This window comes from Staurois parvus, unplaced genomic scaffold (genome assembly GCF_062004578.1).
Source record: "Staurois parvus isolate SC_StPar_1 unplaced genomic scaffold, SC_StPar_1.0 ptg000020l, whole genome shotgun sequence".
Lineage (NCBI taxonomy): Eukaryota > Metazoa > Chordata > Amphibia > Anura > Ranidae > Staurois > Staurois parvus.
The window spans coordinates 1,075,502-1,098,490 of NW_028317816.1; the positions used below are offsets into that span (position 1 = coordinate 1,075,502).

A 22,989-nucleotide genomic window follows, 5' to 3' on the forward strand; every position below is an offset into this window, starting at 1 on the left:
GAAGACAAGTAAAGACACTATCCTTGTATAACTCTTTTGTGTCTTCCTGGCAAAAGAGTTTGTCCTGTCATCTATCCTGCTTTTCTCTTCTCCCTCCCTAAGTTGTGTTCCGTCGGCACAGTCTCTGTCATTTCTGTTACTTCCTTCTCCCTCAGCAGCAATAAATCCTGGGGCTCTCAGCAGATTGGCCTCTAGTGATTCACTGATTATTGGCACAGTGCCGAGAATACAAGACAACTGAGGCTATGCAGAACAGGACGAAGCAGTGCCTTGCTGGATTTAAAACACTATATGCATCTATTTTTAAAGTTCTACATAATTATATTTGCATAAGGGGTTAGCATGGAGTCAATTATCAGTACCTAATTTTCTGATTTAAATTGACTATAAACCTAGAAATGTTTTTTTTTGTAAATAATAAACATGCCATACCTGCATTGTGCAATGGTTTTGCATACAATGGCCCTGATCCTCCTCTTCTCAGGTCCCTCACCAGCGCTCCTGACTCCTCCCTGCTGCCGAGTTACAAGCAAGCTGCTTGCATGGGGGCACTAGTGCGTACTCAATCCCAAGCTGGTTCCGTGAGTTCATTGACCTGCCCCCTTCTCACTGGCTGTGATTGACACCAGCAGGAGCCTATGGCTCTCATTGCTGTCTCTGAGCCTTTCAGGAGAGAGAGAGCAGAGAGAGCCTCTACTTTCATGCACACCACTGGTTTGGGATCGGGATCAGATAAGTCTAAGGAAGGGCTGGGGGGCGAGCGGAGCACAGAACTTTTTTTTTAGCTTAATGCATAGAATCCATTAAGGTAAAAAAACATCTATTTTGTTAGAAGGAACGTATAGTATATTTTCAGTTGGCATGGGAAGTGGATGGGGATCAGCTGCCATTAAAGTTAACTTGTTTTGTCCTGCGTTTGCAAAAGACAGACAATACAATGAAAATACATTTTATGCTTGTTCAACTTACCGGAAACACACTGAAGTTATCGTGATCAAGATCTTCTGCTGGCTTAGAACTAGGAAATTAAAAGATAATCATCACCATCATAAAAACATTCAAATACATTTATTGTAGTATATGGTAGCTTTTTCTAGGGATTCAAATCTCCTTCTGTTACTGACTTACAAAACAGCTGCAGAAACCCTGGTGCTTCCTGAAGCATGCAGGTTTACACTGTCAGTAAATGCAAGCCGTACAGCATTCTGGCTACCAACTTTACCTTTTGGGCTGGAAATTCTTTATATACAGCGTGGTCCAAGCTAGAGAAATGGTTGCCAATAGGTGCCCCTGAGCAATGGACAGTAACCACACCCCAAATGAGATTTCTGAATTAGAGGTGGCAGTTAATACATCCTGCACTGTAATCACAGGAGATGAAGCTGGGGTAAAGTTTTGGATAGCAGAAGTGCTAACAAAATAAAAGCACTTATAGAAAGAGAATCAGAAAAGAAAAGAAAAAATTGATAGGTTCTGAAATGGTAAATAGAAAAAATGACCTAGCTTTACACAAGGATGGGGTGCTTATTTGTAGGCAGGTACAGTGTACATTCTCCACTGCAGGTGGCATTTGTCTAGAACGGCAATGCAGCTCGGAAAGGAAGTCAAGAGAAGCTTGGTTTTTTTATGGTTCCCTCGGTCCCCTGGGATAGCATTCCAATTGGCTATGCTGATTCCAGGTGACCCTGGTGGCCATCTTGGATCACTCACAGTCTTTTTAAGTCCCAGCCTTTGGGTTTTGGTGTGCATCCTGTGATTTAACAGTGCAGGGATAGGATACTTATTTGTCAGGGACAGCACTAGTGGTAGGGAGGTTCCAGAGGAGTAGTGAAAGTGTAGGGTCTTTGCCTGCAACTCAGAAAGCTCCCTTTTGGGTTGGAATGGCCAGACCACACTCCACTCTCCTTGACAGGCGCTATCTCCATCTCTGGCCTACTCACTGCTGACTCTCCGCTCTAACTGGTGTGAGTTCCCCATTCTGGTGTGCTTCCCCGCTAGGCTGTATTACTATTTTACAAGTTCTGCAATACATAGTTTTCTGCAATCAGGGACTCTTCTGCTTCTGCAGCACGTTGTGCCTACCTAACATATTCTCAGCTCTGTACTTGAATTTTTAAAGTATGTTGGACTTAGCTAAAAACAACCATCTCTAAGCCTTTAATGTTTGCCAGAACTAAGATTTGCATTGTATCAGGTCGGTCCAAAGGAAGTGGTTGTTTTCTGTGGATCTGTTTAAGTGAACCAATGTACTTCTTTTTGAACTGACAAAGGGAAGCGGGGCTCATGCTTTAAAACACTAATGAAGCAGATTTGGCAAGATTCGCATAGCACAAAATTGTTCATGTCATATTGAGTTCATTGATAGCACTGTGCACAGAAATATATTGCCAAAAGTATTGGGACACCAGTCCAAATCATTGGATTCAGGTGTTCCAATCACCTCTATGGCCACAGGTGTATAAAATCAAGCACCTAGGCATGCAGACTGCTTCTACAAACATTTGTGAAAGAATGGGTTGCTCTTAAGAGCTCAGTGAATTCAAGTGTGGTTGCCACCAGTGCAATAAGTCCATCCGTGACATTTCCTTGCTACTAAATATTCCACGGTCAACTGTTAGTGGTATTCAGTGGCGGACTGACCTTTTGGAAACTTGGGCACCGCCCGAGGGCCCGGGGTCAGTAGGGGGCCCCATGAGATGCCCCTGGTACCTTTTTCATAGGCTTTTTTGCGTTTGGGCAAGGACACAGGGGCCCCATGATCCCCTATTGCCCGGGGTCCCCATGAGCTGTCAGTCCGCCCTCCTTGATCCCGTCTCCTTGATCCTATTTCTGGTAATATATTTTTTACCCTTATATTTATTTTATTCAGGTATTTTGCTTTATACTCATTATTTATGTCTATACTTTCTTAGAACCACTTGCTATTGTGGATTCATTTCTATTTGGGGTGGTCACCCAGGAAGGTCCTACATTCATCATTTTTTCATGATGGTCAAGCTCATGAAAAGGTAATGGAACTACTACTTAGTCTGGCTATCTTGCTTAAGTACATGATCTGTGTATATATTATTCTTTCTATGTTTTCACTACCATGATCCTTCTTTGGTTTCCATTATAGGAAGTCATTCCGTTTATTGTGGTGTTTACCAAAGAATATCTTTGAAGAATGATCTCCCTATCCAGATACTATGTGGAACCATATGGAACTCTATGATCATGTAGTTAGGAAACTTCATTGCCTTATGTGGATTCCTGCTTGCCGATTAATAACCAGATTTGAAGACGTCGAATGTTTTTTAATTTTGTAATTTTATTATGATTTGTCCACCGTGTCTATGTCTAACCTCTTCATGATCCATGTGATCAAATAAAATATTTTTGTAGCTATTTAATGCAGTTATATTACTCCGCATGGATTTTCAATTAACCACTTTTTGTAGGCAGTGCTGCTCTTGTCACACTGCCATATTTTCTACTAAGTACCCTGGGTTTATAAATCCACATTTATATTATAAGTGAAACGGAGATATTATTATGACACGGATATACGTGTCATATTAGGTGGCTTTTTTCTTTTTGTTTGGTATAAAATCAAGCACCTAGGCATGCAGACTGCTTCTACAAACATTTGTGAAAGAATGGGTTGCTCTCAGGAGCTCAGTGAATTCAAGTGTGGTTGCCACCTGTGCAATAAGTCCATCCGTGACATTTCCTTGCTACTAAATATTCCACGGTCAACTGTTAGTGGTATTCAGGGGCGGACTGACCTTTTGGAAACTTGGGCACTGCCCGAGGGCCCGGGGTCAGTAGGGGGCCCCATGAGATGCCCCTGGTACCTTTTTCATAGGCTTTTAGAGTTTGGGCAAGGACACAGGGGCCCCATGATCCCCTATTGCCTGGGGGCCCCATGAGCTGTCAGTCCGCCCCTGGTGGTATTATAACAAAGTGAAAGCAACTGGGAACAACGGCAACTCAGCCACGAAGTAGTAGGCCACATAAAATGACAGAGCAGGGTCAACGCATGCTGAACCGCACAGTGCACAGAAGTCTCCAACTATCTGCAGAGTCAATAGTTAAAGACCTCCAAACTTCATGTGGCCTTCAGATTAGCACAACAACAGTGCGTAGAGAGCTTCATGGAATAGGTTTCCATGACCGAGCAGCTGCATCCAAGCTTTACATCACCAAGTGCAATGCAAAGTTTCCGATGCAGTGGTGTAAAGCACGCCACCACTGGACTCTAGAGCAGTGAAGACATGTTCTCTGTAGTGAAGAATCACATTTCTCTGTCTGGCAATCCAATGGACGTGTCTGGGTTTGGCGTTTACCAGGAGGACGGTATTTGTCTGACTGTATTGTGCCAAGTGTAAAGTTTAGTGGAGGAGGGATTAGGGTGTGGGGTCGTTTTTCAGTGTTTGGGCTTGTCCCCTTATTTCAGTGAAGGGAACTCTTAAGGTGTCAGCATACCAAGATATTTTGGACAATTTCATGCTCCCAACTTTGTGGGAACAGTTTGGGGATGGCCCCGTCATGTTCCAACATGACTGCGTACCAGTGCACAAAGCAAGGTCCATAAAGACATGGATGAGTGAGTTTGGGGTGGAGGAACTTGACTGGCCTGCACATAGTCCTGACCTCAACCTTACAGAACACCTTTGGAATGAATTAAAGTGGAGACTGTGAGCCAGGCCCTTCATCCAACATCAGTGCTTGATCTCACAAATGCGCTTCTGGAAGAATGGTCAAACATTCCCATAGACACACTCCTAAACCTTGTGGACAGCCTTCCCAGAAGAGTTGAAGCTGTTATAGCTGCAAAAGGGCGGGCCAACTCAATACTGAACCCTACGGACTAAGACTGGGATGCCATCAAAGTTCATGTGCGTGTAAAGGCAGACAAGCCAATACTTTTGGCAATACAGTGTTTTTGACAATAAGGATTCTGTCACATAGGTGTTTCATCTCATTTAGATTAGCTGTAGAGATTTCAAAGTGGAGCTCAATTCAAAAGGAGAAAACTCGCTTTAAGTCCTTATCCCCACTCCCTGTTAAGGATCAACACCTTTGGGGAGCAGCGGGGGGGACCCGATTCTGACAGGAAGCGGAAGTTGTCCTCCCTCCCTGTAGTCTTTTGGGACACCTGACAGGTCCCAGAAGACTACAGGACCATTCACAAAGTGCAGTGCTACTCATGCATGCGCAGTGGGCAGCCTTATTATAGGCTTACCTGTACGTACAACTTAAAAAGTGGACTTTACTTCCACTTAAAATGCCAGAGTCGGGGAGAGAGGACTTCCGGGGACACCACTGAATTGAGGGACAGTTTTTGTAGCTGCTGACTTTCATTCTTTTTGACTGGAGCTCTGCTTTAGGATAAGCAACTCCAGCCATTTTTAAATTAGTTAAATTTCATTGCTCCTAATTGTATCTTTGTGTAGAAATATGTGGATTTCAGAATCATTTTAGAATTGTATGAAACTTGGAGAAGGGATCTAAATCAGCCTAAAACCTTGCATCATTAATAACTTAAAGGGGAAATCCACTTTCGTTAAAAAAAAAATACATTAAAAATAAATAAATATATAAACATATATATATATATATATATATATATATATTTACTAATGTAATGTTAAGATTGCCTATCCATTTCAATCCGAAGCCAGTGTTATTTTCGAAAACCGTCAAAAAATTCAATGCAAATAACAACCTGGAGGCATTCTGTGCATAGTTGGCATACAGAATGCCCACAGAAATGTCATCTCTTGTGACTGACTTTCTGATTTTCTCTGACATCTGACCAAGATAAAAGTAACATTTTAGACGGTCTCTGCAAGAGAAATTTCATTTTTGGTGAGATACTACCTCAGGGTTAAAAACTTCTAAAGGAATGTAGACACTGCAAGTTTCCTCATTAGATCACTGAGAGGGCACCAGTTGGTTATAATGAGTGCAGGGCCTTCCATTTAGGAATCAGTCTTGCAAGAACATAATAGAACAAATAGCTTTTTATTCAGAGCTGAAAAAGGTAGGACTCTGCTACAAAAATTGTAACAAACAAACAATCAAACCCTTGCAATGTACTGTACATTGATCACCCATAGAGGATTTTTTTTTCAACAAAGGTGGAGTTACACGTTAACCACTTGCCTACCAGGCACTTTTACCCCCTTTCTGACCAGGCCAATTTTAAGCTTTCAGTGCTCTCACACCTTGAATGACAATTACTCAGTAATGCAACACTGTAAAAATATGTAATTTGTATATTTTATTTATCACCACTGGTATTTTTATTTTTTGCTAAACAAATGAAAAAAGACTGAAAATTAGTTTCTGTTATAAAATTTTGCAAATAAGTAATTTTTCTTTATTACTGATGTGTGCTGATAGGCTGCACTAATGGGCACTGATGAGGTGGCACTGATGAAGCAGAGCTGATGGGCACTGATAGATGGCACTGATGGGCACTGATAGGCAACACTGATGGGCACTGATTGGGCTGCACTGATAATCAGGGCACTGATGATTAGTGCCCTGAATATCAGTGAGAACGATGTCCTGGCAGGCTTGCTAGTTAACGACTCTCCTTTCCTCCCACAGACACAGCGTGGGACGAAAGGAATGCCGATAACAAGCAATTTGTTTACATGAGATCATTTGTGATTGGATAACATGGTAAAAGGCTGCAGTGATTGACACTTTACCCTGATCTGTGACCAGCCATGTCTGAAGGACACAGCAGTTACAGCACATGGCAAATGATTACCGCAGGAGGTGCGCGGGGGTGGGGTTCTGGGAGGACATCTATTGATGCCCTCCCAGAACTGGACAACTGAGCTGTAGCTGTCTTTCAGCTATAGTTTGGTCGACAAGTAGTTAGGTTAGCCAGATAGGGTATCAATGGCTAACATAGTGCAATACTCAACTACTCCAGTTCCAGGCATGAAAATAATTTCTTTTTTGGAAGGTGTAGGGTGCGTTTAAATTACATTATAATTGTTGAGATTGTCTAGGACCCCATCTCAGTCATCACTGCGTACCAGTTAGCACTGTCATCCTACTTGATTCTGGAGATTCATTGCATAATGAAGTAGCTGTTTCCAGCTCTACACATTCAATGCAAGAATGATCATTAGTCAACCCGAACATGCCTTATAGAACAATGAGAAGCTCTTGGGTATGCCTGTGCAGAACAATTTATTGAGTACAACCCTATTCTAAAAGTTACAAAAGCACCTAAATTTAATATTCACTTTTAAGTGATTCTTGTTTCCCAAAAGATATTAAAGACAAATGAGATTACTTTGAACTCCTGACCAATAAATGTTCCTTTATTGTTCTAAATTAGGCAAACAAGAATAAAACCTATATAAACTGACAAAAAACACACACATTCCTTTGCGTCTAGAAAGTAATTGCCTTATCCCAGATTGTGCTTCCATTACCCCTACGCTATTAGGACATGCAGAGAAGGAACAATTAGGTAATAAGAAAATGTAAAGAACATATTATACTTATCTTCAGGGTAATGTTGGTAAGTATGACTGCACAAGCATCAGAAACAGCAGAATATATTTCACACATTTTGAACAATTACAATTGTACTCAAGCTCATAGGAACTGTTAATAGCTAATGTTCTTTGCAATGGACTGGAAGTAATAGGCAAGGCCTTAGACATGCTATCATGCTTTTGATCTGTCAACACAGATACTTACAAGTCTATTGCATCACAGATCTTTTTAAACACAGGAAGCGAGCAAATCTTGAACAGAATGCTGGAAACAACTTCAATGTGTTTCTACAAAAAAATAAGAGCGTACACATTATTGTTAATTATTTAGTTTTCAGGTAGGAAATTAAACATTGCTTCTAAGTAAAATTTAAATATATCTAAATTAAGAGTAACTGTTACAAAATTATATCCAACTTGGAAATTGTTCAAAAGTTGTCATTTACAGTATGGTGGAAGCAAGGCAAGACATGTTACAGATATTTGCTTATTACATTGTTCTTGTGGTACAGAATATAATTTTACATACAGTATTCGGTATAGTACCAGGAAGGGGCACATATATTGTGTTTCTGAAAACCATTTTGTGATATTTTGCAGAATTGCAGAATATTTTGAAAGAAAATGACAAAACTCAGGCTTTCTAAAATATGCAGTTTTGCTCATTTACCTAAATAGATCTATAGCAGTTGTGCATTATAATGAATATGTAGCTCAAAAAAATATGCAGAGAGCAGGAATCGGTTAATGTTTCGCTTCAACAACTTTTATAAATGTCCGTTGCTGTATGTCAGTTTTCAAAGTCATTGTTGGTCTCTAAGGTTACAGGAGATCTATTGTATAAGACATATATTAGTTGACGTACAGAATTTATTGCAGCAACTTCCTGACAAAGAAGGAAGAGTACTGTTCTATGTGATATTTTGCATACCGGAATGTGTGCTAATAACTATATGCAACAAGTAGGCTTTTACACAATGCTGGCTGGGATGTTAATGTTCAGTTTTGCACAGCTAAATGGCAGGTACACTCTTATTAACAATTGCCGTAGATAAGTGTAGTGTACCAGAAAATCTATCTGCATTATTTTCCCATTACCTACTTTGTCCTCTAGAAAAATATTATATAACATAAAAACAATAATACAAGCTGTCATCAACTGTTCAAATTCAGTACCATGTTTGCTGATGTGGATTGTGTTTTTATATATCTCAGATGTACAGTATAGCAAAAATCTACAAGGCTCCCGTTAAAAGTCTCTTGTCTCATAATACAATGATTTTTAATGGTCTCCAGAATGGACAACTAATATGATATATAGAAAGTACTTCTTTTCTAGAGAGCAGCCTTTCTCAGGCAGGGATTCTCCACAGGTTGCTAGAGGTTGCACTCCTGTGCTCCCTCTTTCAATCCCCACACATTGCTGGCAGTATAGGGGAACTGCATGCTGTCCGTTTAAATTAGTATTTAAGTTAAATGTTAGCTTGATGAAATTGCTCTTATGTGTGAGTTAGTGCCCATCATGGCACCCAGCCCCACACCAGAAGGATTATGTCTTTTTACCTATCAATGGCACCTGTCCCACCAGGGACTATGAAGTCATTTTGAGGGAAATAGCGCTGAACACTGATTTGCCTCCGCTGGTTTTTCAATACATGTTACACTTTACTCATCAGCCTGAGGTCGTGAAGGGAAGCTACTCTATACTTCACAAGGCCTTGCACACCAATGGTCCAGGACCAGTCCATAGGAGGGTTCTGCTATGCAGCGAGCCCTAACTGGGGTCCCTGCTACTTAGAATAGTAGACCATACAGCTACCAATCTACCCCTCCTCTGGATCCTCTGTCACCAACCACCACTACCTCCTCTCCTGAACTCCTCCTTCCTTTTACCTTTTACAGTTCCTCTTTATCTCCACATTACAGTTCTTCATAAATCACATGGGCATTAAACAGGTTACAAACATGAAGGTGTTCCTTTTTAAATAATATGCTGGACTGCTGGACTTCGCTGTGCTGTGGCATCTTTAGCCTGTAATAGTTCCCAGTTGATGGTATCATGGCTCACTCTCAGTCCCATCTCAGGGTCCTGCCAAGGGGTAACTCAACATCTCCTTCTCACTTTCATGACCAACCAATACCAACCTACTGGCCCAACCCCTTCCTACTTAAATGCCCTTGCTACCTGAAGCATGACAGGCAAAATGGCAGGCACACCACCATGCATTCACCTTTAAGACACTGAACAGTAACCCTTAAATAGAGTATATAAATTACATTTTAGACATCTGCCTTCATGTTGAGCTGCAGCAACAGGGGAGGGAGAGCACATTGCACACATGTGAAATTTGAAAAAGGGAGCACGCTCATTTCAGGGATGCGGGGAGCACACTCAACGTACAGGGCATCCCAGACCACATGAAGAATGGTGCAGATATCTCCTATTAGTAGTTTTTTTAGTCAGGCTGTAGATAAGTAGTGATGGACCTACAGATATGGCACCTAAATTAAACTCCAAATTTTAAAGCTACACATTGTTTATTAAAGTACTGGGGCCCTTTGACTGCATAGTGCATTTTAATACATAGGCGAACTTGTCTTATAGGAGGGATCATTAATAAATGTGAGCGTTTAACACATTTTGTATTTTTAAAATGATCATTCATAGGTTTTAAAATTTTACAAACTGATTGATTCAGTGGGGTGTGGTTACTAAAGGCAAATAGCTTGTTGTAGGGAATTTGCACTTTGCAAGGGAATTATCCCCTGAGGCATAGTGAATATGGTGAAGCTCTGCTGACATCAATTTCCTCAATCATATGCAAGCACAAATGCTATTTTTTTTAATTTCAATACATTTTTATTGTTGTTTTCACAATTTAGTAAAACAGGATCAAAAAAGGTATACAGTGACCAAATGAAGAAACATTACACAATTATTTGATATTCTCATTCAGTACAAAACATCTCTACCCAGTAAGAATGCACTATGCTGTAGACAACCTAGAGAATTTTGGTGCCAATTGTGTAACATATAGCTATAAAATACAAGTCACTTGTGGAATAGAAATTATAATATAAAAGTAAACAAATTGACTATACAAAAGTAATTAAACAATTTATGGCTCAAGACCCAATACATGCTAATTTACTAGAGAATATGATGAAATAGCAAAGGAAATAAGGTTTACATGCATGTTTTCCTTTGGGATGTGCACCACTCAGTCCAAATCTTCCAGTTCTTGCGAAAAGTGGAGTGTTTTCCAGTAACAGTGGCTAACATATTTTCATATGTGTAGTGGGTGTGTGTGAAGTGTCTGTATGGTATCGTAGATATTGGGGGAAGATGGTGATCTCCATATACATATATTAGCCAGTTTTGGTGCCAGAAATAAATGGGTCGTAAATTGTCTAAAAGGAGGAGGATATCCTCTATACCCAGGTTCAGGATAGCTAGTGCAGGAGAGAGTGGTATAGTGACCTGGGTATGAATATCAAACACTGACAGCCAAAAGTTATCTAGTTTGCTGCATGACCAAAGAATGTGGTAGAGAGTGCCAGTCTGCTTGCATTGCCTCCAACACATTGGGGATTGGGAGGAATAAAATTTAGACAATTTATATACAGTAAGGTACCACCTTAACATAACTTTATGAGTAATTTCCCATAGATTAGCGCACTCAGTAGAGGTAAATGTATACCATTTGCCATTGTATATCAGAATAAGAGCTAGCGAAATCTCTTTCCCAAGCTAAGATAGAGGTGTTTTAGTAAATAATGATTTGTCAGAAAGAAAGTTGCAAATTGTCGATACCCCTCCTTTGCTGATAGTCTTTGATGTATAATAACGCCCAACTATCCATGGAAGCTTATATTTAATGGGGATGTGTTTATGGGTGTAAGACGCTACCCTAAGGTAGGAATAACATTCTGAGTCCGGTAAGTGGTGTTCCATTTGTAAAAAGACAAAAGGTTTCAGAGAGGATCCTGCAAATAGATCTGATACCTGTTGTATACCATGTCCTAAATCTAGATCCGTCAATAATATGGAGAATAATAAGGAGAATATATGACGATTGGAATAAACAGTTGAATGGTTTCTGGATCGTTTTACCTACAATATATAAGTATTTAGTGATTTCCACGCGTTCAACATCGGTAGGATTGCCGGTGAGAATTCCTTTGGATTATTACTAAGGTAAGGTTATGCTAAAAGGTACGTATATAGATTTCCACTTGGGATTTGTATTTGTTCAAGTTCACCCCATAAAGAAGTGGGTGAATTTGGAAACCAGTGGCACAATTGTGGTAAAATTGCAGCTAAATGGTAATCAGAAAGAACTGTCAGCCCCAGCCCCCCTGCGAGCGAAATGCATACAGAATCTGAGGTAGTAACTGCATCTTAAATGCAGCCAATCTCCCAGACCACAATAAAATATGTTTGCGTAGCCTCCCTAGCAGTCTGATTATGTCAGTATTTCTGTGCTCAAAGTGGTACATTTTTTTGCATGGAAATATGTAGTTTATTTATTGTAGGCCTGTAATTTTTTAGAATAACTCACTGAAATCTGTCTGAACAAGAGTCTAGAAAACATCCCGGGTATGTTAAAATTTGAAACACGAAATCATAAATTATAATTTAAGAAATAATCATAAAAAATAATAATATAATAATAATAAAACATTTATTTCAATAATATAATCAAACCAAAAACACTGAAATATGAAATATAGCGCCAAGTTCGCACATCACTGAGCAAAGTCACAAAATCATTTTCAGTGTCTGATGACGAAATTCCCCACGAATCATTATCACTCAATTCTGCAAGTGGTTCTAATTTACTATCGCTGTTCTCTAGCTGGTCTAAAACCGCTTTTGACCTAAAGGGATGCTTTTTGGATGCAATGGACATTTCTCAGTTTCCAGGCAGAAAGAACAGTAAATATGCAGGCAGGGCACAGGACAAAGTACTAGGGACAAAATGTATGTGAAATGGTTTGATACAGTAATGTTATACTGTGTGATTTTAGAGTATTTAGTGAATGTCACTTTTTGACATTTTTAAATTTCCGTCCCCTGTACGTCCCGACGTCGCAGGGAATGTTACACGGAAGACAGATGCCAGCATCGGCCGGAGGAGATGGCTGGGGACGTTGCAGGGGGGACATCGCGGGAGCGCAGGACAAGGCAAATGAGGAAGGGATCCCGGAGCAACGCTGCAGGGTATTCCCGAGTGTAGCTTGGGGTTACCGCTTGTGGTGCTGAAACTTTACCACAAGCTACACTCGGGAATACCGCCAGGGAGGTTAAAGATAGTAGACCTTCTTTTAACATGGCTTCCAAAGGTAGATAGTTAGTTTTAAATAGTTGGCCAGGGCAAGTTGTGAGTATAATACCTAAATAAGTAATACCTGAGTGTTTCCATAGGTAAGGGAATTTAGATTGTAATCTGTGTCTATGTTGTGGTGATACCCCTAAGTCAAGTATATGGGATTTAGTGTAATTGACTTTGTAATATGATACCATACCAAACTCTTGTAGTAACTGTGCCACATATTCTAAAGATAATGATTTAGTCAGCATCAAAATAACATTGTCTGCAAACAGGCTTATAACATGTTTGTTACCTTTGAATTGGAAATCAGTGAAATCAGGGTGTTGTCTAATGCTAGAAGCAAAGGGATCTATCATGGGATTGAAAATTAAGGGAGATAAAGGGCATCCCTGACAGGTGCCATTACTTATTTGAAAGGGTTTCGATAAGGCTCCAAAGATATATACTCGTGCAGATGGAAGAGTATACAAGGCCAAAATAGTTGACAGCATATGCCCCTGAAAACCAAATTTAAGAAGCACTCTTTGCAGGAATAACTAATTCACTCTATCGAACACCTTCTCAATGTCCAAAGCCAGCAGCAGAGAAGGCATCCGATTCTTCCTTGCAGGATGAATGATGTTGATCAACCGCCTAGTGGCATCGGAGGTCTGCCTCCCTTTTGTAAAGTCAGATTGGTCTTGGTGAATTAGAGTGGGTAAAATATTTTATCAAAGGAAGGGCAAGAATTTTTGCATAGATTTTTATGTTGTTGTTCAGGAGACATATAGGCATAAAGTTAGGGGGAGTGTCCGGTGTCTTTCCTGGTTTAGGTAATGTCACTATCATAGCTTCCAATATCTCTGGCAGAAAGGATGTGCACAAAGCAGCTTTGTCATATACTTTTTTAAGAAAAGGAGATATTATACTTTTAAATTGTTTGTAATGTTCCCCAGTTAGGCCAGGGGATTTGTTGTTAGGTAATGTATCTATGATCTGTAACACTTCAGGCAATGAGAAGAGAGAATTACATTTTTGGAGCTGTAGGGGAGAAAGCTGCGGTAAATTTAAATTAGTTAAGAAGTTATCTATGTCATCTAGGGAAGGTTGATAGGCTTGATTATCTTGACTCAAATTATAAAAGGAACTGTAGTACTCGCTAAATACATCTGCAATAGGCTGAGGGTCATAAACTTTGTTATGTGACTTGGGGTTGATTAGAAATGGTATTCTTGTTTTAAAGCGCTGACCTTGTATTATGCTTGCTAATACCTTACCCGTTTTGTTACTAGAGGAATAAAAGGTCATTTTCAGCCTTTTGGCATATTTCTCATAATTATTTAAGCGTGCTAACCATAATTTGTGTCTTAATTTAAATAGTTTAGCAGTTATCTGATGAGAGGGTTTAATTTTGTTTTGATTTTCTAAAGAGCTTATATCTGAGAGAAGGGTGTCTATTTGTCGCTGTCTCTGTTTCTTCACCGTCGCACCCAGTTTAATAAAGATACCTCAGATATAAGCCTTGTGTGCATTCCATAAGATAAACAGATTGTCAGTAGAAGGTGACTTAAGTTCGAAATAATTCGTCAGGTGGCTCTCAAAAATTTTTTTTGTGGCAGGATTTTGCATAAGTTGTGGGTTGGCATGCCACACCACTGTGGAGGTTTTAGGATATGTGTCAGCTACTGTAAGAAGTATCAACGCATGATCCGACCACGTGATATCATTCATTTTAGCTTGACTTGATTTTCTGGAGAAGCCACCTGTCTGTTAGAAATAAATCGATTGTAGTGTAAGTACAATGCCTATTAGACATAAAAGTATAATGCCTATCATTTGTGTTTGTACAACGCTAAGCATCATATAAATCATGAGACTGCATAAAGGGTAACAGAGATGGTGTTTTGGTGGAAGTAGCTGATGCAGAATCAATTAGTGGATCTGGGGTGATATTAAAGTCTCCACAAAGCAGAATGGATCCTTACTGCATGTACCTGATTTTTCACATCAAACTATTCAGGAAGCAGACTTGGTGTGTATTTGGTGCATAAACAGCCACCAGGGTAATTCGAGTGTTATTTATATCACAAACTATAATTAGATAACGCCCTGCTGGGTCTTGCATCTCCTTATGTAGTTGAAACGAGACAGAGTCCTTGACAGCGATCATTACACCTCTATTTTTTGCAGGCATGTTCGCTGTGAAGTAATGTTGAAAGTTTTATGGGTGCATCTAGGTGCTGCTTCTTTGTGAAAGTGAGTTTCTTGGACATACAAGATGTTGCAATACATTAAGTTCACCTCCTTCCACAACAATGCTCTCTTGGCAGGATGGTTAAATCTGTGTGCATTGACAGATAAGATTTAAATAGGCATATCGCGATCTATTTAGAATGTTGATATTAATATACTGCTGGTGCGTACTGAGAGGCCAACTGGTAACTGTTGGCTGGTGTAGGAGAATGGTAGGTGTGTGATAACCAGTTGTTGGTATTTGGGTAGTCATATTGAAGAGTAAGAAACTTGGTATAGCAGTCAGAGGTCTTGATCCATAAGAAATCAAAAGTTCAATTGAACACAAAGCACTTTTAATTAACACTTGTGAGAACAGAGGGTTTGAAAAAACCCAGGTGCAGAATAATTCTGCTCAGGTATATTGGAGCGGTGTTCGCTTTGTTGGGGCTATATGCTCATCAAGTTAGGATAGTCCACAGGATGAGATGTTATGATCAAGAATTAGACGTTGCCAATCAGGTACGATTCTATGAGGACTGCTGAGGGGTGGTGTTTTCGGTGTATCCTCCAGAATGATATTCCAGGATTTCAATAGTTGTAGGCCTTTGTCGGGAGAGCTAATGATATGAGTGGAGCCATATTTAGTAATTATGAATTTTGTAGGATATCCCACTTATACCCAATATTGTGGTTCCATAGAGCTTTTGTAATGTTGTTCCGATTCTTGCGGAGTAACAACGTATGCTGTGATAGATCAGTATAAGATTGAAGTTCCGAGTAATTAGCAGAGTGATGTTCCTCCTTGTGGATTAGTAACATTAAATGCTCCTTAACATGGAAAAAGTGTATGCAGAGTAAAACATCTCTTGGTACATGCTCTGGTATATGCGAAGGCTTTGGAATGTGGTGAATCCTGGCTATCGTTAAATCCAGTGGCGATAGGTCTGGCATTAGGGATGAGAACATTGTAGTTACAATTGAGCAGAGTGCTGCTGATTGAACTGTTTCTGAAATTCCTCTAATTTTAACCTGTCCTGTCCTGACCTGTCTTCTAGATCAGCGAGTTTGGCCTTTAACCAGACCTGTTCCTCTTTAGTGGTATGATGTGTGTCTATTAGTTCCTTAATTGTGGCAGCATATTCCCCCATTTCTGTCTCAATATGATTTACTCTGTCCCCAACAGCAGTGAGCTCTGTGTTAAACTTCCTCATACAAGCCATCATATCAGTGTGAATAGTGCTTCTGAGAGAAATCAGCATATCTTTTAGAGTAGTGTCTAAAACTGGTTGATTAGAAGTGGGAAAAAGCTGTAATAGATTCTGGTAATTCTCTAGTATCCTCCTGTGAGCCAGGGTTAGAACTCACCTCACATTGCTGCATATTAGAGCCATCCATCCTGATCCTGGACTTCTCTGGGCTTACTGAAGGAGTGGAAGCTTGTGATGTTTCAGCCAAGCCTGGATTGTTTCTATGCAGGGGCGGACTGACCATTTGGAAACTTGGGCACTGCCCGAGGGCCCGGGGTCAGCCCCATGAGATGCCCCTGGTACCTTTTTCATAGGCTTTTTTGACTTTGGGCAAGGACACAGGGGCCCCATGATCCCCTATTGCACGGGGGCCCCATGAGTTGTTAGTCCACCCGTTTCTATGGAAATTATTCTGATCTCTGTGTGGAGATCGAGAGGCCGCTGGAGAGGAGGAATGTGAGCCGGCGCCATCTTGCCCACGTCACTGCTGAGGCTGGGAGAAGTAGGCTGTCAATTTTTGGGGTCATGACCCTCTTTTCTTTTCCTGGGCATGTTGCCTGGGGATAAGAGAGTCAGACCACTGGACCAGGGTAAGTTTATAAAGCCCCTGAAAGCTGTGAGCCACTGTATTTCTCCGCCGGGTACTCTAGCTCTGGTTCTAAGCCTCCATCTTGTCTGAGGTCAAGCCACGCCCAAATGCTATTTTTTTTAATATTCCCTGAACATGACTGGGTATTCTTTGCAAAGTAAAATTTTACCACATTCACTATACTATCAGAAAAATTCCCTTGCAGTCCAACTTTCCTTGCAAAGTTAATAGCCTTTTTGCCTTTGGTAAATCAACCCCAATAACTCATCTTCATTTATCCATTCAAAAAAAATTCCAAGCAAATTTTCCCTTTTGCATTTACGCTTACCTGTACTGCATAGTCAGATTTCTTTAACAGCCTTTCAGCTTTCTTGACTGATTTCTTTAACCCCATCTTAAAAGAAGACAAATAAACATGTTCAGTTTTTGAACTTCCTTATACACAGTATAAAGGGCTATTTATAGCCATTTGTCACTAACCAGAATACTTTTTATAGCATAAATGAATACAAGAAAATGATGGTAGAAGAGGGGGTAGATACTGTCCTGTATAAATATTTTTTGAAAGTTTCCTATACTTATCAGGAGAGGAAAAAGTAACTACTATGACTCTATTGTAGCAGGGCAGTGATGCTAAGCCATTGTGACAGTCTTCCCATAATCTCATTATTTTGAACATAAAACTGTTCCCAGTATAACATCAGTTGAACAACAAAGACGACCTAATTAACAGCTAGTCTTGCTTCTAGTTAATGTCTTGATGCTCAGGAGTCCTGCACTGTCACTGCACTGGTACTTACAACTATGTAGGTGGGGTTGGAAAGATCTGTCAGTGCTGTCAGCGATGTCCAGAGTTGGATGATGCCAGAAAGGCAACGTATACGTATAATTTGAAGAATCTGACATGCTATAGTAAGGTTGAGTTTGACATCTTAGAGGCGAATCTTTTAGTCTTTGTGGGTGCAGCATGTGTAATGGATATAGAAACAAAATTCTTGTCATGTGAATTGCTCAATCTATGTTATTATCTGTATTTGCAGATCCTTTCCATATGCATCTTTTCTTTTATTTATTGAGATTTACTTCCATAAAAAGACTATCGTTTACAGTCTCAGAGAAATTATTCACAGCCCATTAACAGGTAAAAGTTGCTGGATCCAGTGGCAATACTGTGCATATATGAATGCATTCACATGGATATCACTCAACTGTGCTGCCTCCCATTTTTCCCCATATCCTTCTATCAACTGGACCTCAACCCTCAGTCATGTCAAATATTCAAGTACGCTATCAGTTCCATCTGATACAGGTGCCGACAAGTGGTCATATTGCAAATGCACCATCCTAAGTCTTTGGGCTCCATTGTCTGAGGGTTGTTCTTTATTTCATAGCCTGTTCCCACTGAAGTAAAATGATCTAAGCCCAAAGAATTCACTCACATAGAAAGACCATATGAGTTACTGCTTTTCAGGAGCCTTGTTCTGTATGGGCTTGGTTCTAACATGTACAAAGCTGGCTCAAGACACTGGGAGCATTATAATTTTAATGATTAGGCACCATTATGATGAAGAAAATAAAAGCAAATGTTATATGATGGATATGTAGGCAGGCATTTCATTAATGTTTCAGATTCATTGCCTCTTATTGCCTCTCCATGATGTTGGATTTACATATGTGAGTTCTTAAAATGACAAGTGGGGGGTTCCTTTCAACACAGAGAATATTTATCTTTCTTGGGTGGTTCTGTGCAATTGGAGGGCTTGGAGGGAAAGAGGTAATCGCATTGCCATTACATGTGTAGTGCTTATAATCTGTGCATTTGCTTATAATTTCTATTAAAAATAGACTAAAGGAATCCAAGACATGTAATTGTACTAAAGCTATGTGCTTAGTAACAAAGCAGGAGATGATGGACTCAACAACAGGATGTCAAATGTCTGTTACTAAGTTCCTTTTTATAAAAATGGAAACCCTAAGCATCAATTTATTTTGAATGAAGGCTGCTAAATTACTAGAAAATTGACTCATACCCACCTGATGTACTTACGTGTTTCATTCCAAGCTGGCAGGATAATGAGGGAGCTCTAGACATTTCCATTTATTATAACTGCAAAATGTGTATTTCCACCTGGCATACTGTGGTGTCAGAGTAAGTGGGCATATTGCCCATTTATGCCAACTGTGTCAGTGATTAATGCAAATGTTTGAAAGGGAAGACTCAAGTGATGTGCCTCGGTTGCTTTGTCAGTTTGGCTGCCTTGCAATATATATTTCCAACATATAAATTCTTTTGCACAGTATATTTCTGACAGAGGGCTGCCTGTAATGTTAAAGTACTTGAAATCAATTTTAAAGGGTATTTTGCATTTTCCTTCTAGATGGCTGCGATGACTGAACTGTTTATTAAGACAGCATATATATACAGAAGTACTCATGTGATTCACCATTCTTAATTTATTTATTTTACATGTGTACAAAGGTTTTCCACTTCTTTCTTTACTTAAGTACATTTTATTAAGTGTATGAATAATGGTACACACTGGATTGTCAAAGGGAATAAATGAACATCGACAAATTAAACATATGAGCAAAGGCAGCCACTAAAATATGTTCTAAGGATGTTACAAAGCAAACGTCACTGTTCCTAAAGGGTGGTGAGGAGTAGATGGTGGTTCCCTCAATGGTCAGACTTCAGTAAACCAGCCAGGGTGAGCCGTGAGGTGACTAAGACGGCCAAGCATAGTACTACAAGAGAAAGGACAGGAAAGGGAGGACCTTTATTTTTTAAAGATTTGGATTAATTTCTAACTCTGGGACTAGTCAATAATTTTCCCTTGCAGTGGGTCCCTCCACACTGAAAGGGTTAAATGGTCATTATGTCTAAAGGTAGAAACAGTGGCAGTATTACTTGCTCTAACCCCGACTCTGGTGCTATCCTTTTCTTCCTAAATCTCCAGTCTCTGGGTGGTCCTTTGGCATCATCATATATAATGCAAGGCAATTAACTCTGCATTGTACATAGAGGGGGCAAGCGTGCAACCATGACCATGAATAGCTTACAGTAGACTGGAGGGACCCTGTTGGAGTAGAGAATAAGGCATAATGAGCATTTAACCCTTGCAGTGTGGTGGGGCTCCACTGCAATGAATTTTATTTCCCTGTGCCCAGGGTTGGGCTTTAAAATGCTTACATTTTTGTTTAAAGTACAACTAAATGGTCCTGTATAACAGCTTAACTGCTTACCCACCGCCATATAGCAGATATACTGCTACACGGCAGCACGGGTGCGCAAAATCATGTATATATACGTGATTTTGCATTTCCGGGAAAGGGGTGTTCGTGATTACCAGCTGTCGTCCGGAGATTACTGACAATGACCGATGGGGAGGAAGACTGTTTTGTTTAAAAACAGTCTTCCTCCCTGTCAACTCGAGCACACTGCTGGGGATGGCTGTGCAAAACACAGCCATCCCAATCAGTATGCTTACAGTGAAGCACACACCCCCCGCCCCCTAGTAAAACACTCCCTACACACAGTTAACCCTGTGATCGCCCCTCACATTCACTCCTTCCTGCCTAGTGTCATTAGTACAGTGTCAGTGCTGTTTTTTTAGCACTGATCACTGTACTGGTGTCACTGGGGATGTCAGTGACACCAAGTTAGTTCCCCCCAGTGTCAGAATGCCCCCTGCAGTCCCGCAGTCTCACTAAAAGTTGCTGATCGCTGCCATTAGTGAGTGGACAAATAGTGAGTGGAATCTTCTAACTAAGGCACAGACCGCAATAAAAAAAAACTGACTGGGGTAAACAACAGTAAAACAAAGATTTTGATGTAGTGTGGTGGGCAAAGCCTCTGTGGGACCACCCCAACTTCTAAAATGATCCTGATGCCTGGAGCTTTGCATTGTTTTTGAGTGGTTGGATATTAGTTGGCTGTGTTAACAGACAGAAATAATATTACATAAAGGGTTGACCCAGGGGCGGACTGACAACTCATGGGGCCCCCGGGCAATAGGGGATCATGGGGCCCCTGTGTCCTTGCTCAAACTCAAAAGAGCCTATGAAAAAGGTACCAGGGGCATCTCATGAGGCCCCCTACTGACCCCGGCCCTTGGGCAGTGCCCGAGTTTCCAATGGTCAGTCCGCCCCTGGGTTGACCATATCCCATGCTAGTGAGTTCATATTTTTCCTCTTGATTTCAAATAAAATGTATCGATTTAATACATAAGCAAATATTCCTTTGTTTGTAGTTTATTATATAAAGCAAAGTTTTTTTCTTAATTTCACTTTTTCTCTCTTCTTCCATAAACTGAAACAACAGCAGCTAAACTTGTATAAAATATTGATTATTGCTGTAAATCCATATTTATTTCAGAAAAGTACCCATTACACAATGTCCATAGGGTATTACTTTGTTATTTATCTTCTTGTATTTCACATAACTTACATTGATTGTCCTATTTTATATGAATATACTTTGACTTGAAGTACTACTGCAGATGTGTCCTGTCTAGAATTACATTAAAACCTGTGGGCATAATGAGACTCAATATTGTTATGATTGATGAAACTACAGCTTGCAAAGCAGATGGCTGACAGTAATGCTAGGATGTTGTGTCTGGGGTTAAACTAATCCCCATGCAATTCTACAAACAGTAGTAAGCATTCTCTTTACATTGCTTACCAATAAAAACTAGCTTTATGTCTTTGTTCCCCTTCTTAATTTTATCAGCATATGTAACATTCTTGTTTATTTGAGAACAGAAATATTTAAGAGCATGTGGTTATTAGTTTAACACTGGGGTTTTAATAGAAGCAATTGGAATACATGAAATAGTGGACAGAGAAAAAAATCATCAAAGCTGCACCAAGTGTATGGCCAGCTAAAACTTGCTTTTTAAGTTTTGGATGGAGTGAGAAAGGATTAGAACCCCTGTTGTGTTTTAGTGCTGTCCAGGGTTCTCTTAGACCATGGGTCTCAACACTTTTCAGTACGACGGCAGCATCATATATTTTACAAATATTCATGGACTGAAAAAAATTCCCACAAGAGTCCCCTTTCATAAGAGTCCCTGCTTACATCCAGGTGTCCACCAGTGTCCACCCTTACATGAGGGTCCCCTTCAGAGTGCCCCCTTACATCAGGGTCCCCATCTGTGTCCCCCCCTTACATCAGGGTCTTCATTATAATTCTCCTTATATGAGGATCTCCATCAGAGTGCCTCCTTATATCAGGGTCCCCATCAGAGTGCCTCCTTACATCAGGGCCCCCATCAGGTGCCTCCTTACATCAGGGTCTTCGTCAGAGTTTACCCTCACATTAGGGTCCCATCAGAATGCCTCCCTACATCAAGGTCCCCATCAGAGTTCCCCTTATATCAGAGTCCCCATCAATGCAGAAACCATAGGCAACATCAAACCATGCACTTTGAGGATATGCCATTAACCCTAGCTGGGGAGGCTGGATAAATTGAGCCCATGGGCAGTATTTTGAAGACCCTTGATGTCCTCTCATTTACAGTGCTGGTGACAACAGTTTCACCAGACAGGAAGTGAGGGGAAACCATTGTCACCATGACAGTAAAGTCTCGTTCACACTTGATTCATTTCAAAATTTTGCCATAAACCCCTATAGCGTTTGACAGGCGTTAGACAGGTATTTGGGAAGCATTTTTAATGCTCCTCAAACGTTCCCCAAACACCCTATGCGTATTTTTGAGGCATTTGATAGGCGTTTTCCAAGCATTAAAACCACACCACAAATGCCTATATTGAAGTTTAATGGTATTAATGTTCCGCAAATGCCTCGCGAACGCTTCGCAAATGCCTGCCAGGCGTTTGAGCAGCATCACCATAGACTTAAATGGGAGGCTTCAACTCCTCCTGACTGGATATGAGGTGTCAATTTTGCTGCAACGCTAACACTTCAGTGGGAAAAGCACTGTGTGCTGCCATGTGTAGAATTTTCCTAGGCGTTTGAGGAGCTTTAAAAACGCTTCCCAAAAGTCTGTCTAACGCCTGCTAACAAAGCTAGTGTGAACTTAGCCTTAGTAAGGTAAAATCTCTTTAGCCTAAAAAACAGTAAAAAACTT

At 40.4% G+C, this 22,989-nt stretch overlaps 1 protein-coding gene across 2 annotated transcripts in view; it reads right to left on the minus strand.

Annotated features, from left to right (window-relative positions):
- Positions 1 to 22,989, minus strand: part of AOAH (acyloxyacyl hydrolase) — a 202,443-nt gene that overhangs the window by 117,635 nt on the left and 61,819 nt on the right. For both annotated transcript variants that reach the window (XM_089687015.1, XM_089687006.1), the window contains exons 5-7: positions 17,226 to 17,291; positions 7,717 to 7,799; positions 970 to 1,018 (exon numbers count right to left, since the gene is read on the minus strand). In XM_089687015.1, coding sequence (XP_089543141.1) covers positions 970 to 1,018; positions 7,717 to 7,799; positions 17,226 to 17,291 — 198 coding nt within the window. The remainder of the gene's footprint in view (positions 1 to 969; positions 1,019 to 7,716; positions 7,800 to 17,225; positions 17,292 to 22,989) is intronic.